The 14,636-nt window shown below is 36.7% G+C and overlaps 1 protein-coding gene across 5 annotated transcripts in view; it reads right to left on the bottom strand.

Moving 5' to 3' along the window:
- Positions 1-14,636, bottom strand: part of LOC113914751 (beta-galactosidase-1-like protein 2) — a 124,934-nt gene that overhangs the window by 85,413 nt on the left and 24,885 nt on the right. For all 5 annotated transcript variants that reach the window (XR_003517523.1, XM_027580242.1, XM_027580241.1 and 2 more), the window contains 4 exons: positions 9,368-9,436; positions 6,416-6,511; positions 5,062-5,170; positions 1,906-1,998 (listed from right to left, as the gene is read on the bottom strand). Coding sequence is in view for 4 of the 5 variants with exons in the window: in XM_027580242.1 (XP_027436043.1) it covers positions 1,906-1,998; positions 5,062-5,170; positions 6,416-6,511; positions 9,368-9,436 (367 nt within the window). In the remaining variant the exon portion in view is untranslated. The remainder of the gene's footprint in view (positions 1-1,905; positions 1,999-5,061; positions 5,171-6,415; positions 6,512-9,367; positions 9,437-14,636) is intronic.

Genomic DNA, 14,636 nt, shown 5'->3' with positions numbered 1-14,636 from the left:
CATGTTTTCATAAATAAATTGGATTGAAAAATTATTAGGCATACCAAAAGATATTACTTTACTGAAAACATGAGAAAAACAGACAACAGAACAGACACATAGGAAATTAGACATTAGGTTTTCAAACATAGCTTTGAAATAATTATAATTAATATGTTCAAGGAGTTTTTTAAAAATGGAAACTTTTGGACAAAAAAAAGGAAACCAGAAAAGAATCAAATGAAAATTCAAGAGCTAAAAATCACTATATCTAAAACTGAGAACAAGGTTTGACATCAAATTAGACTAAGCTGCAGAGAAAATTCATAAATTACATGATATCTTAGAAAAAATCATCCAGAGGGCACCTGGGTGGCTCAATCGTTGAGCATCTGCTTTCAGCTCAGGTCATGATCCCAGGGTCCTGGGATCGAGCCCCACATCGGGCTCCCTGCTCTGAGGGAGGTCTGCTTCTCCCTCTCCCACTCCCCCTGCTTGTGTTCTCTCTCTTGCTGTCTCTCTCTCTCTGTCAAATAAATAAATAAAATCTTTAAAAAAAAATCATCCAGAAAAGAGCAAAATAGATATGATGAAACTATCTAGTTTTATATAACAGAAGTCCTAGAGGAGAAGAGAGAAAAAAATGGAGCTGACAGTTGCTGAAGATTTTCCAAAACCAATTAAAGACTTCAAGACACATAATGAAGGGTGCAAACATGTAAGCAGAATAAAAATAAAAACTACACCTAGCCAAATCTTAGGAAAGCTGAGGGAAACCAAAAAAATAAATCTTAAAAGAAGCCAGAAGAAAAATACATTTTACCTTCAAAGGAACGATAACTGTATCCATACCTAACTTCTTAATAAAAACAATGTACGCCAGAGAATCATCAAAGAAAATAATTGCCAATCTAGAATTCTACATACAGTACAAATATCCTTCAAAATGATGATGAGCTAGGCACATTTTCAGGCAAACAAAAGGTGAGAGAATTTGTTAATAGCATACCTGCAACAAAGAAAATACAAATAGGTGTTCTTGAGGCAAAGGAAATGATAAGAGAGATAAAGCTCAGAGATGCAGAGAGGAGAGAAGAGCAACAAAAAGTAAATTATGTACATAAATCTAAATGACTCCATATAATAATAAAAATAAGTTCTTGTGTGTCTAAAATATATTTAACATTAAAAGAAATAACAACAGTACTGAAGAAAGAAAGGAGGAAAATTCAATTAAACTCTTCTCAGGTGCTTTCTTTGCCTTGGAACTGGCAAGCACACTAATTTATATTAGACATTAATAATTCTAGGATGCACAGTAGTCTCTATGGCCAATACTAAAAGAAAAGTGAAAAATGTTTAATAAGCTAATACAGGAAAAATGGAATAATAAAAAAATAGTCAATATAAAAGAAGAAAAAAAAGAAAGGACCATAGGACAGGTAGGACAAATAGAAAGTTAACAGGATGGTAGATTTAAATGCAACTGTCAGTAATCATATTAAATGTATATAAGCCAAATACTTCATATAAAAAACAAGAATTTTCATAATGAATTAACAAAAACAAAATTTAATTATATACTGCTTACAAGGTATGTTCCTTAAGCACATGAATCCAGAATAATTGAAACTAAGAGGATAGAAAAGTATGTATTATACAAAAACCAACCAAAAGAGAGCTGTGAGGTTCACAGAAAGGAAAAATATTTTAACATCACTCTTGGCCTTACGTGAGAGTTGTGTAGGTAGTTTCTTGTCTCCTCTCTAGGATGCAAATGCATGAAAAAATTAAACTGGACCTCATTCATCTTTATATCCCATGGTATCACACAAGCTATAGCTACTCGGGATATGTTTGCTCCACAAACTAACAAAGTGAGAAAAGAAATATGTAAATATGGAGGAAAATTAAAGGAGCACTTACCTTTTTAATATATGACATGTATCTTCTATCCTGATGATATGAACCATATTCATTCTCAACCTGCAGAGCAATGATGGGGCCTCCCTTTCCATACTGAGGGTTAAGGAGATGAAAGTTTGAGAGTGAAGTTACTGGTGGGAAAAGCTAGATTTTCTCAATTTGCTGTTGTACACACATATTTAGAGTGCCATAAAAATAACATATTCCTCAACTCAACTCCAAGTTAAACCATCGTTCAGGCAGTATCTCTCACTCCACAGTCTGAAGTCAACAGCTCCTAGAATCCTACATTGTCTAGTACTCCTTACTAATGGACTCCCACCCTTTTCCTTCATAATTCAATGAATTAAGCATGACTTCCACTTCCATCCTTTCTCCCTTAGCACCAGTTAAATGAATCAAGTGTCTCCCATCCTAAGAGTTGTCTCACCTCCTTCTCATTTTTCAGGAACTTCACTCTTTTCGGACTACCCTTCTGTCTTCTGTATCATCATCTCCTTTACTAAACCTTCCCCATAATCATTTAAATTGACTCAAAGTCCTCTGCTAAAAATAACTTGCCTGGACCACTTCCCCCTCCAGTTCCTACTATCTTGTCCCCTTCACCTTCATTGACAAACTCTGAAATATTCCTGTACTAATACCTGACTTCTTATTCTCTTTTACTCTTTTACTCATTTCCATTCTTTCCATTCCACCTACATTATTAACATTACCTTCTCTTTGCTAAGTTCAAACAATAAATTTTAATCCAAATTTACTATCTCTCTGAGCAACATGTGACATCCTTGACTACTTTCTCCTTCTTGAAAGAAACCCTCTCTTCTGTGGTCTCTTATGGCTCTCTCCTAGTTTCTGGCCTGCCTCCCTGGTCACTGCTCTTCAGTTTCTTTTGTCAGCTCCTCTTGCCCTACCCACCTCTTAAATGTTGATGTTTCTCATGGTTCTCTATTAATCCCAACTTTGTGCTGGATCACATCCCCTTCTGCTCTCCTAATTATGCCCTCTTGCAAATCTTCATATTTCCCATCCCTACTGACTCCTGTCTGTTGAGAGTAACATGATCAGTCATCCCCTATCTTTATAGTTCTCTCCAGTCCAGCCAATATATTTCCTCTTCATATCTTGCACCTGCCACACCATAGTCAAGCTTCATCATGCCCACTTCGGCACCTCCTCAACCTACTCTTGGAGATACGTGGGCAAGCGTGAGGTACTCCTCCCAGCATATAGAAATAGAAAGAGTGTTGACTTCTAAGAATTAAACTCCATACCAACCATGCAAGTAAGAATGTGGGCAACACCCAGGACTATGTATAATTGCCACCGAAGTGTTTGCACATCAAAACCTGTGTTCATCATGACTCAGGAGCAACTGGGTGGAAAAAGTTGAAATGGGAGAATTTTTAGCAAGCAAGGAATAACTGACCGCACTGTATCCTGACAGGGGAAAAAAGAGGACAAAAAGCCCCAAAGAGTGCTCCCTCAATCCATTAAATGTCATCCTCTGCTGACAAACATCGAAAAAGTTTTTCAAAAGCTGCTTCTCTCTTCCCCTTTCCCATCCATCCAATTATGAATCTAGCAGATTAGAGAATAGATAAGGAAAGAGGGAAGATCCAGAAATTGACAGTACCTGGGATTAGCAAGAGACCCAGAACCAGATACTAAAAGTTGTAAAGGGCAGCTACTCAGTTGTAAGTGCTGATTTATAACACTGTGATAAATTGCTTTTGAGGCCTCCCAATCTCCTCAGAACCTGATTTTGTGCTCCTTAAGCAAGGTTCTGTTTATTAATTTAGTTTCCCAGGAGTTTCAAGACTGAGAAGTGTGATTTGGGGTGGGCTGAGTACTCTAGTTCAATGCTGTCCAGCAGAACTTTCTGATGATGAAAATACTCCGTGTTTGCATTGTCCAATATGGTAGCAACCATCCACACATGCCTACTGAGCATTAAAAATGTGTCTATGTAAATGAAGAAATGAATTTTGAATTTTATTGGATTTTAATTAAGTTTAAATAACTGCATGTGGCTATGGCTACTATACTGGACAGCACAGCTCTAATTTTTGTAAAGGATGATCTCTATACCACCCACCCCACCCCCCCATATGGCACACAGATTCACACTCTTCAGTCACTTAATGGTTTTAATGGCTTTCCTGAGTCTGATTAACTCTGAGATACTCACAATGTTAGGAACCAACTCTCCATAGTAATTTCAAATTTACACTCTATGAAGCCCTCTCCTACCCACATATAAGTTTGCCATTGCCTCCATTCAATCTATGATAACATCTCCTTCAAATGATTACTGTGGCAATGAGATATGCTAGGTAAATGTTGATTGCCTCACAGAAAGCTTGATACCTAATAGATGTTACATTTTTGTTCCCTCCCTCTGTTCATTTTCTCTCTAGTATATAGTCCTTTTTATATTATCCAAACATTTTAGAAATATAGTAGCACTAAACAATGATTATGCTTGGCACCATGGTTTTATTGTGGTGGAGGGATGTTAAAAAACAAATAAATTGCAACTTCTACAAAATCGCTGACCTAAGGTCACCCATCTAATCTATTATGTGTGAAGGACTGACAAGTAGCTACCTTTAGCAGCCAAATTAAGACATTTTGAGGACTATCATTAATTTCCCATCTATGGTGACTGAGGGCAAAGATATAATGGAGAAGAGAAAACAAAAATACACAGAGTGCAATTTCAAGTCCACTGCCAGAGAAAAGGCTTCCAGTTGGGCAGTAGATAGGAAACAGCAAGCTAATGAAAACCTAGTATTTCTTAAATAAGGAATCAGAACGAGCTGCTATATACACATTCTGCTTCTGTGTGATAGAAAATAGGCTAGACTTGGGGAATTTGGGTGGCTCAGTCGTTAAGCTTCTGCCTTTGGCTCAGGTCATGATCCCATGGTCCTGGGATCGAGCCCCGCATCGGGCTCCCTGTTCAGCGGGGAGCCTGCTTCTCCCTCTCCCACTCCCCCTGCTTGTGTTCCCTCTCTCGCTATCTCTCTCTCTCTGTCAAATAAATAAATCAAATCTTTAAAAAAAAAAAAAAGAAAATAGGCTAGCCTTATCCAGGAAATCAATTGAGGTAATTACTTCTCTTGGTCATAGGAATGGGGAATTTAGATTTACCTGGAGTTGTACTATCTTGGGAATTATCTTATCAAAATAGAGATTCACTGCTTTAGTGAAGCCCCTGTAAGTTGTTCGCAGCTTCATTTTTGGATCCCGGAGTAACCAGCTAGGATTGAAAAAGTAGGAATCATTCTTGGGGTGGGAAACAGCAATAAGAAATACTCAAGCATGAGGTTGGAAAACAAGGACAGCCACACTGGAACCGTATATTGTGAGATCTTAAGGCATCTTTAAGAAAAAGCAATCTGCGTTCTAGTTGCAAATAGCTCAGCACCTTAGCCACCACCTCTTTTCTCAAAATACACATCAGAGTTGTGTAATGATGAAACGATCCAGAGCAGAGTCATCAGACTGCAGCCCACAGGCCAAATCAGAGCCATTGTTTGTTTCTGTAAATAAAGTTTTATTGGAACACAGCCACACCCATTTGTTTACATACTGTCACAGCTTTGTTCATGCTACAAGAGCAGGATTGAGTAGTCACAGCAGACTGTGTATGTGGTCCTCAAAGCAGAAAATATTTATTATCTGGCCTTTTACAGAAAAAGTTTACCAACCCCTAGTCTGGAGTGAGACTTCTATAAAGCTGTTTCAGAGTTTTTTAAAAATGCTCTTTGATGGAATATTATTTAGCCGTAAAAGGGGAATGAAGAACTGTACATGCTACCACATGGGTGAATCTTGAAAACATTACAAAGAAGTCAGTTACAAAGGGTCACATATCCTATAATTCCATTTATATGAAATATACAGAATAGGCAAAACAACCGGTCTGAAAGCAAACTGGTGGTTGCCAGGGGCTGGGAGAAGGAATAATGGGAGTTGACTGGATGTAGGCCTTCCTTTTTGGGTGACAAAAGTCTGGTGCTAGTGAGTGGTAATGGTTGTTTGACACTTTTGATGTACTTAATTGCCACAAAACTGTACACTTCCAAATGGTAAATTTTTATGTTATGTGTATTTTACTACAATAAAAAATGATTAGAAGCTAACAAAAGGGTAAACCCCTCTTTAAAAAGAAATAATCGACCCAAATTCTTACTATTTGTACCTCCATCACAATAAACTAGAACTTACAAAGGTATTAGGTGGTAGCCACTAGTTGTTACTAAAATAAAAAAAGTACTCTACCTTATTTACACTGCAGAAATGAGATGGAGGTTTACATAAAACAAACACATATTATTAAATCCCAGTAAATCAAAGTTCATTTTCTATGTCATTAAGTAGGAAAATAGTATAGTTTAAAAATGTACACAGAAAACCAGCAAAACTCTTTGCTCTAACTTCCATTTGAATGTGCTAGGGGCCCATGTGGAGTCATGGCCAGGGGCCTCAGATAACAACTTACCTGGGTAAGCCTCCAAGGTCTAAGTCGCTACCAATATAGGGGCCTGGACACAGAATGACCCACAGCCCCACCTCCGAAGCCATGGCTATAAAAGTCCTGGGAAGTGAAGCAATAAGGATCATATATTATTCAGGCTGAGAACTGGAATCACTGCTATTTAGCTCACTGAGGTCTCTTCTGAGGTTAGAATGGGTAGAACTCCCATCCTGGTCTACAAAAATCCTTGTAGGTGACATGAACCCGGGGGATATAGATCCCTACACTCAATACAAAGGGGCTCATTCAAGGTGCTAGAGAACAGAAAGTCCAGAAACCTACTCCTCCCCGTGTATCTGCCACCACCATGCAAGAAAGCTGCGCTAAGGCAGACACTTACAAATCTTGTTCCTCCTTCTTCTGTGTCTCCTACTTTCAGTCAGTCACCAAATCATGTTTATTCCTCCTACTTAATGTTTTCAAAAAGGAAACTCCTCTTAATTTCTACTATTACCACCACATTTATTAAAGAACTCATCATTTCAGACCTGAGTTATTACAGTGGTTTTCTGGCTGCTTTCCTCCCCTCTTCTAACCTTCTTCCAGTGTTTCTCCAGTCACACCAAACATCATCATCAACAAAAATAGGAGTTAATTTTTTACCTCGTATCGGTATCTGGCACTATCATCTTCTTTAAGACTATTATTTTATTTGACAATTCAGTGAGATAAGTATCAATATTGTCTCCATTTTACAGATAAGAAAATAAAAGCTTAAGCAAGTCAGAGCTTCTTAAAGGTCATATTTTCAGTAAATGGAAGAACTAAGTGTACAATCGGGCAGAGAACTTCCAGAAATGAAATATCAACTACTATATTTTTCTACCTCTTTAAAATACTGCTGGCACAATCTTTCTAAATGTACATACAAACTTGCCAAATTAAAATTCTTCAAGTGACTCCCAATGACTTCAGAAAAGATTCCAAATTGCGAAGCATAGTAAATATAAAAGCAAGATGTGGTCTACTATCTATTCAGCTTTATTTTTTGGCATTTCTTCTACTTAAACTAATAGGAGAACCAGACAGCATTATTTGCACTTCCCAGAAAATACAATGCATGGTAGTAAGTTAATCACCAAAGCCATTCCCTTTTCTTCCTGGGCACACAGCTCAACTACATTTCCCAGCGTCCCAGGCACTGAGGTGTTACTATGTGACTGACTTCAAGCCAACAGAATGTGAATAGGGGCAATGTGTTCCAATTTCCTAAAAAGATTCTCCCTGCTCTCTTTTCCACTTGCTGACTTGATGCAGATGTAAGAGTAGCAGCCTGGAAGCTATATGATGAAAATGGTGAAGCCACAGATAAAAAGACCCTGAATCTCTTAATTATTTCTTGGAAGAGAGACACAATGCTTACCAGGAATACCTATTTTGGATTTTACTTAAATGAAAATAACCCTTTATTGTTAAAGACATTGAGGCTTACTTGTTACAGTAGCTAACATCACCTTAATTAACTTAAAAATGTTCTCTCACATTTCTGACTTTGCCCTTGCTGGACCCTCTGCCTTAAATACCATTCAGGTCCCTCTAGCAAATTCCTGCTCAACATTTTAAATTACTTCAGCTATAACATCACTGTTGTCTTCCCTGATCTGTTCCCATAATTTGGGTTGTGTGTTTTTTGTATATTATTTGTCTCCCTCTCCATAGAGAATACTTAGTCTTGACAGTACAAAATGTATTGTCTGTCCATCTCCTGCACAAAAGACAATGTCTGAAGTCTAGCAGATAGCTAATACATATTTTTAAATAAACAATTATAGATCTTCCTGAACTTCAGATGGGGTTATATCCCAATAAACCCATCATAAGTTGAAAATATTGTAAGTAAAAAAATGCATTTAATACACCTAACCTGCTGAACCTCATAGCTTAGCTTAACCTACTCTACAATGTGCTCAGAACACTTACATTAGCCTACAGCTGGGCACAATCATCTAACACAAAGCCTATTTTATAGTAAAGTGTTGAATATCTCATGTAATTTATTGACTACTATACTCAAAATGAAAAACAGAATGGTTGTAAGTATATCACTGTTTACCCTCATGATTGCATGGCTGGCTGGGAACTACACTAGCTGCTGCTGTCCAGTATTGTAAGAGGGTATAATACAACATATTGTTAGCCTGAAAAAAGACGAAACTTCAAAATTTGAAGTATAGTTTCTACTAAATGCATATCACTTTCACACCATCAGAAAGTCAAAACACTGTAAGTCAGAACGTTGTAACTTGGGGACCATCTATACTCTGTGCCATATCTTAGAAACCTTGTAAACTATAGCCCAGAAATACCATCTTATAACTGAGACAGCAGGTTCTTCATAATGGATTAAAACTGCATCAATTAAGAGGCAAATTTTCTAAACCACACTCTAAGTAAAATGCACCACAGACACTAAGGTCTAGGCTCTATTGCAAATAACAGATTCACTTCTCAAGAAGGCTTCAATACAGGAACAGAATTTTTTTCCAATTATTCACTATGATGATTTTAATAATTGCATAATTCACACATATCCTATGTCTAAGTGACATCAGGCGTTTCCCAGTTAAAATTTGGGGAAAAAACTATCAAATGTAAGTCTTCCTTAAAGATTTACTGAAAGCAGTAAACTATGTCTTCCAATCATCTTACTAAAGTACAAGATCTTAATTATAAATCAGCCCAATGGGTGGATCATTTTCATATTCCAGGGCATATTAATTTATGTCAAGCGAATCATAAATGATGATTCGCTTTGTTATTGTTTTTGTTATTGTTTATGGTTCAGGGAACAGAATTATCAGAGCTTCCCGATGATTTCCCAAACAGAAAGTAAGGTGCCTTTGTTCATCTGATCCCACAGACCCTAACCCCTGTCTTCGAGCCATCAAAACAGGCAACCTCAACATTAAGACATACATGAAATCCAGGTTTGCAGTAAAATAAAACCATCCTTTTCTTGGCTCATGAAGGTTCCAGGGAATATGCCTGCAATGGAAAAAAGAGAAATATAAAAATCTTTTACTTTATTTGCCCTTATTCCATATTGATTCCTCCAGTTTTAATATAGCATCTGGGTTATCCCTACTGTGAAGGAAATTGAAGAGTTCAATAGCCAAGCCTCTGTGTGTGAGTGAACTCTGTATTAGCTTAAAAATTTCCTCCTTCAAATGCCCAGTGCAGATCCAAGCAACCAATATTATTCCTTGATGCTGAACTTCAGGTAAGATAGATATATATGTAACATCTTCTGGGGTTCAACCACAATTTTTAAAAAAATACTAATGAAAACATACGAAAAATTTAAATCCATATCTATAATGGCAGAAAAGAAAAACCATTAGCCATAAAACAGAAATCAGCAAGAACTGAAAAGTGTATAGAACTAGATTATACAGTTTCCTTTAAATGAATAAAATGAAATCCAGCAATCAACAATACAAGTTTCACACCACCCAGGATCCATTAAGAAAATTACTAGGCAGGCAAAAAAGAGGAAAATGTGACACAAAGCAGAAAAAAAAAAATCAAGCAATAGAAACAAACCCAGAAATGACATATAGGATGAAACTAGCAGAAAAAAATACTTTTTAGTATTCACCTATAAAAATATTTACCATATCTTTAATTTCATAATCTTTTTTTTTAATTTTACTATGTTATCTTAATCACCATACATTACATCATTAGTTTTTGATGTAGTGTTCCATGATTCACTGTTTGTGTATAACACCCAATACTCCATGCAGTACATGCCCTCCTTAATACCCATCACTGGGCTCACCCATTCCCCCAACCCTCTCTCCTCTAGAACCTTCAGTTTGTTTCTCAGAGTCCATAGTCTCTCATGGTTCATCTCCCCCTCTGATTTCCCCCGCCTTCATTTTTCCCTTCCTGCTATCTTCTACTTCTTCTTTTTTTTTTTTTTAACATATAATGTATTATTTGTTTCAGAGGTACAGGTCTGTGATTCAACAGTCTTACACAATTCACAGTGCTCACCATAGCACATACCCTCCCAATGTCTATCACCCAGCCACCCCATCCCTCTCACCCCCTACCACTCCAGCAACCCTCAGTTTGTTTCCTGAGATTGAACATTCCTCATATTAGTGAGATCATATGATACATGTCTTTCTCTGATTGACTTATTTTGCTCATCATAATACCCTCCAGTTCCATCCATGTCATTGCAAATGACAAGATTTCATTCCTTTTGATGGCTGCATAATATTCCATTGTATATATATACCACATCTTCTTTATCCATTCATCTGTCGATGGACATCTTGGCTCTACTGGGTATTTACCCCAAAGATACAAATGTAGGGACCCAAAGGGGTACATGCACCCCGATGTTTATAGCAGCAGTGTCCACCATAGCCAAACTATGGAAAGAGCCGAGATACCATATCTTTAATAAGTAAAGGAATGGATAACCATGATGAGGAGAAAAATGGAAGATATAAAAAAGACTCAAATGGAACTTCTAAATTTTAAAAATATAGCATCTGCAATAAAAAATACTCTGGATACTATTAAGAGCAGCAAATGAAAAATATATTGGCTGAGACTAATAGCAGAGTACATACAACATAATAAATGGTCAGAGCAAAAGAAACTATCCAAAATGGAAAATAGAAAAAATGAAGACTAAAAATAAAAATGAACACAGGATCAGTGATACGTGGTTTCTTACCAGGAAGTCTACCATACACGGAATTGGACTCCTGGAAAAAAAAGGGGGAGGCAAAAATAGTAGTAGAAATAGAGCCACAATTTTACCAAATTTGATGAAAACTATAAACCTACAGATTCAAGAATTTCAAAGAACCACAAGTAGAATTAAGAAAAAAAGATCTACACCCTAGCACATTAGAATCAAATTGCTAAAAACCAATGAAAGAGAAAATCTTAAAAGCAAACAAAGCGGGCGGGGGGGTGGGATGATAAGAAGTACAGCAGATTTGTCATCAGATAATGTGCAGGTCAGAAGACAATGAAGAAACATTTTAAGATACTGAAATTAAAAAGAAACAAAAACAAAATTAAACCATGTCAACTTAGAATTCTACTTATACTCAGTGAAATTATCTCTCAAAATAGAAGACGAAAAAATCAACTTTTCCAAAAAAACGAAAGCTAAAAGAATTCATTACTAACAGACTTCCACTACAAGACATGTCAAAGGAAGTTCTTCCACAGAAGGAAATACCACGTGGAAATTATAATCTATACAAAGGAATTGAAGAGCAGTAAAAATGGTAAATATGTGGTAAATAAATACAAAGGAATTGAAGAGCACTAAAAAATGGTAAATATGTGGTAAATAAAAAAGATATTTTATCACTTTAAATTCCTTTCAAATATAACTAGATGTGGGCACCTGGGTGGCTCAGTTGGTTAAGCGACTGCCTTCGGCTCAGGTCATGATCCTGGAGTCCCGGGATCGAGTCCCACATCGGGCTCACAGCTCAGCAGGGAGTCTGCTTCTCCCTCTGACCCTCTTCCCTCTCGTGCTCTCTATCTCTCATTCTCTCTCTCGCAAACAAATAAATAAAATCTTTAAAATATATATATGTATATATATATATAAAACTAGATGTTCAAAGCAGAAAAGTAACTATGTATTATGAATTCTGTAGCTTATAAAAAACAAAGCACATGACACAGCACAGGACAAAGGATGAGAAGCGTGGAATGGAGGTGTGCCATTGTCAGACTATAGTGGTAGCTTTATATGCTTAGATAAAGGGAGCAAATGAGGAATTTAATTTAAGAATTTAGATATAGAGGGCGCCTGGGTGGCTCAGTTGGTTAAGTGACTGCCTTCGGCTGAGGTCATGATCCTGGAGTCTCGAGTCCCGCATCAGGCTCCCTGCTCAGCAGGGAGTCTGCTTCTCCCTCTGACCCTCCCCCATCTCATGTGCTCTCTCTCCCTCATTCTCTCTCTCAAATAAATAAAATCTTTTATAAAAAGAAGAATTTAGATATAGAACTTTACATAAAAACTTTGGGGAAAAAATCCAGGATCTTTAAAAAATGATTTAATTCAATACCACACTTTCAACAATGGCTAGATCAACCAGACATAAAACCAATAAGGAAACACTGGACTTAAACTACACATGAGACCAGATGAGCCTATTAAACATATATAGAACATTCCATCCAACAGCAGCAGAGAACACACATTCTTCTCAAGTGCACATAGAACATTCTCCAAGATAGATCACATGTTAGGTCATAAAACAAATCTTAAAAAATTTATAAGAAGAATGAGATCACACTAAGCATCTTTTCTGACCACAATGGTATGAAACTAGAAATCAATTTTAAGGAAAAAAAATGGGAAAATTCACAAATATGTAGAAATTAAACAACATAAATAAATGGAAAGATATTCTATACTCTAGGATTAGAAGAATTGATATTGTTAAAGTGCCCAAACCAACCAAAGCAATCTACAGATTCAGTGCAATCTCTATCAAAGTTACAATGGTATTTTTTACAGAAATTAAAAAAAAATCCTAAAATTTGTATGAAACTACAAAAGACATCGAATAGCCAAAGTAATCTTGAGAAAGAACAAAGCTGGAGGCATCACAATTCCTGATGTCAAACTATATTACAAAGCTGTAGTAATCACAACTGTATAGAATTGGCATAAGAACAGACATATAGGTCAATGGAACAGTTTAGAGAGCCCAGAAATAAACCCACGCCCATTTAGTCAATTAATTTATGACAAAACAGTCAAGAATATACAATGAAGTAAGAAGAGTCTCTGCAATAAATGGTGTTGGGAAAGCTAGACAGCCATATGCAAATGAATGAACTAACCCTCTATCTTACACCACACAAAAATCAACTCAAAATAGATTACAGATATAAATGTTTAGAAGTCCTAGGAAAAAACAAGGGTAAGCTCCTTGACATCAACCTTGGTAATGATTTTTTTTAATTTGGCACCAAAAGCCAAGGCAACAAAAGCAAAAATAAACAAGAGGGACTACTTCAAACTAAAAGGTCTACACAGTTATGGAAACCAGCAACAAGATGAAAAGGCAACCTATGGAATGGAAGAATATATTTGCAAACCTGCAAATCTAATGAAATTTGCAAAGCTGATTAGGGGTTAAGATCCAAAATATGCAAGGAACTCATACAACTCAATAGCAAAAAACAAATAATCCAATTAAAAAATGGGCAAAGAACCTGTATAAACATTTTTTCCAAAGAAGATGTACAAATGTACAACAGGTACATGAAATGGTACTCAACATCCCCAATCATCAGAAAAATGCAAATCAAAACCACAATGAGATACTACCTCACAGCTGTTAGGATGTCTATCATCAAAAAGACAAGATATAACAAAGGTTGGTAAGGATGTGGGAAAAAAGGAATACTTGTGGCACTGTTGGTGGAAATAGAAGTTGGTTTAGCCACTCTGGAAAACAGTATGGAGGTTCCTCCAAAAATTAAAAATAGAACTATCATATGATTCAGCAATCCTATTTCTGGGTATACATCCAAAGGAAATTAAATCATTACCTCAAAGAAATATCTGTACTCCTGTGTTCATAGCAGCATTATTCACAATAACCAAGGTATGGAAATAACCTAAGTGTCAGATGACAGACGAATGGATTGAGAAAATGTTATACACATACACATGCACATACACAGGAATAATTTTTAGCCTTAAAAAAAAGAAGGAAATCCTGTCATTTGTGACATCACAAATGAATCTGGACGGCATTATGCTAAGTGAAGTAAGCCAGACAGCAAAAGACAAATACCATATGGGATCGCTTATATGTGGAATCTTAAAAAACAAACAAACAAAACAAAACAAACAAACAAACAAACAAAACGGGCACCGGGGTGGCTCAGTCGGTTAAGCATCTGCCTTCGACTCAGGTCATGATCCCAGCGTCCTGGGATCGAGTCCCAAGTCGGGCTCCCTGCTCCACAGGGAGTCTGCTTCACCCTCTGCCCCTCTTCCCACTCACTCTCTCAATCTCTCTCTCTCTAATAAATAAACAAAACCTTAAAAAAAAAAAAGAACTCATAGAAACAGTATACGATGGTGGCTTCCAGGACTTGAGGGGTGGGGAAATGGGGAAAGATTGGTAAAAGGATACTAACTTTCAATTATAAGATGAATAAAGTCTGCGGATCT

The sequence above is a fragment of the Zalophus californianus genome, chromosome 11 (genome assembly GCF_009762305.2).
Source record: "Zalophus californianus isolate mZalCal1 chromosome 11, mZalCal1.pri.v2, whole genome shotgun sequence".
NCBI classification, from domain to species: Eukaryota; Metazoa; Chordata; class Mammalia; order Carnivora; family Otariidae; genus Zalophus; species Zalophus californianus.
This window is presented reverse-complemented; position numbering and strand designations above follow the sequence as displayed.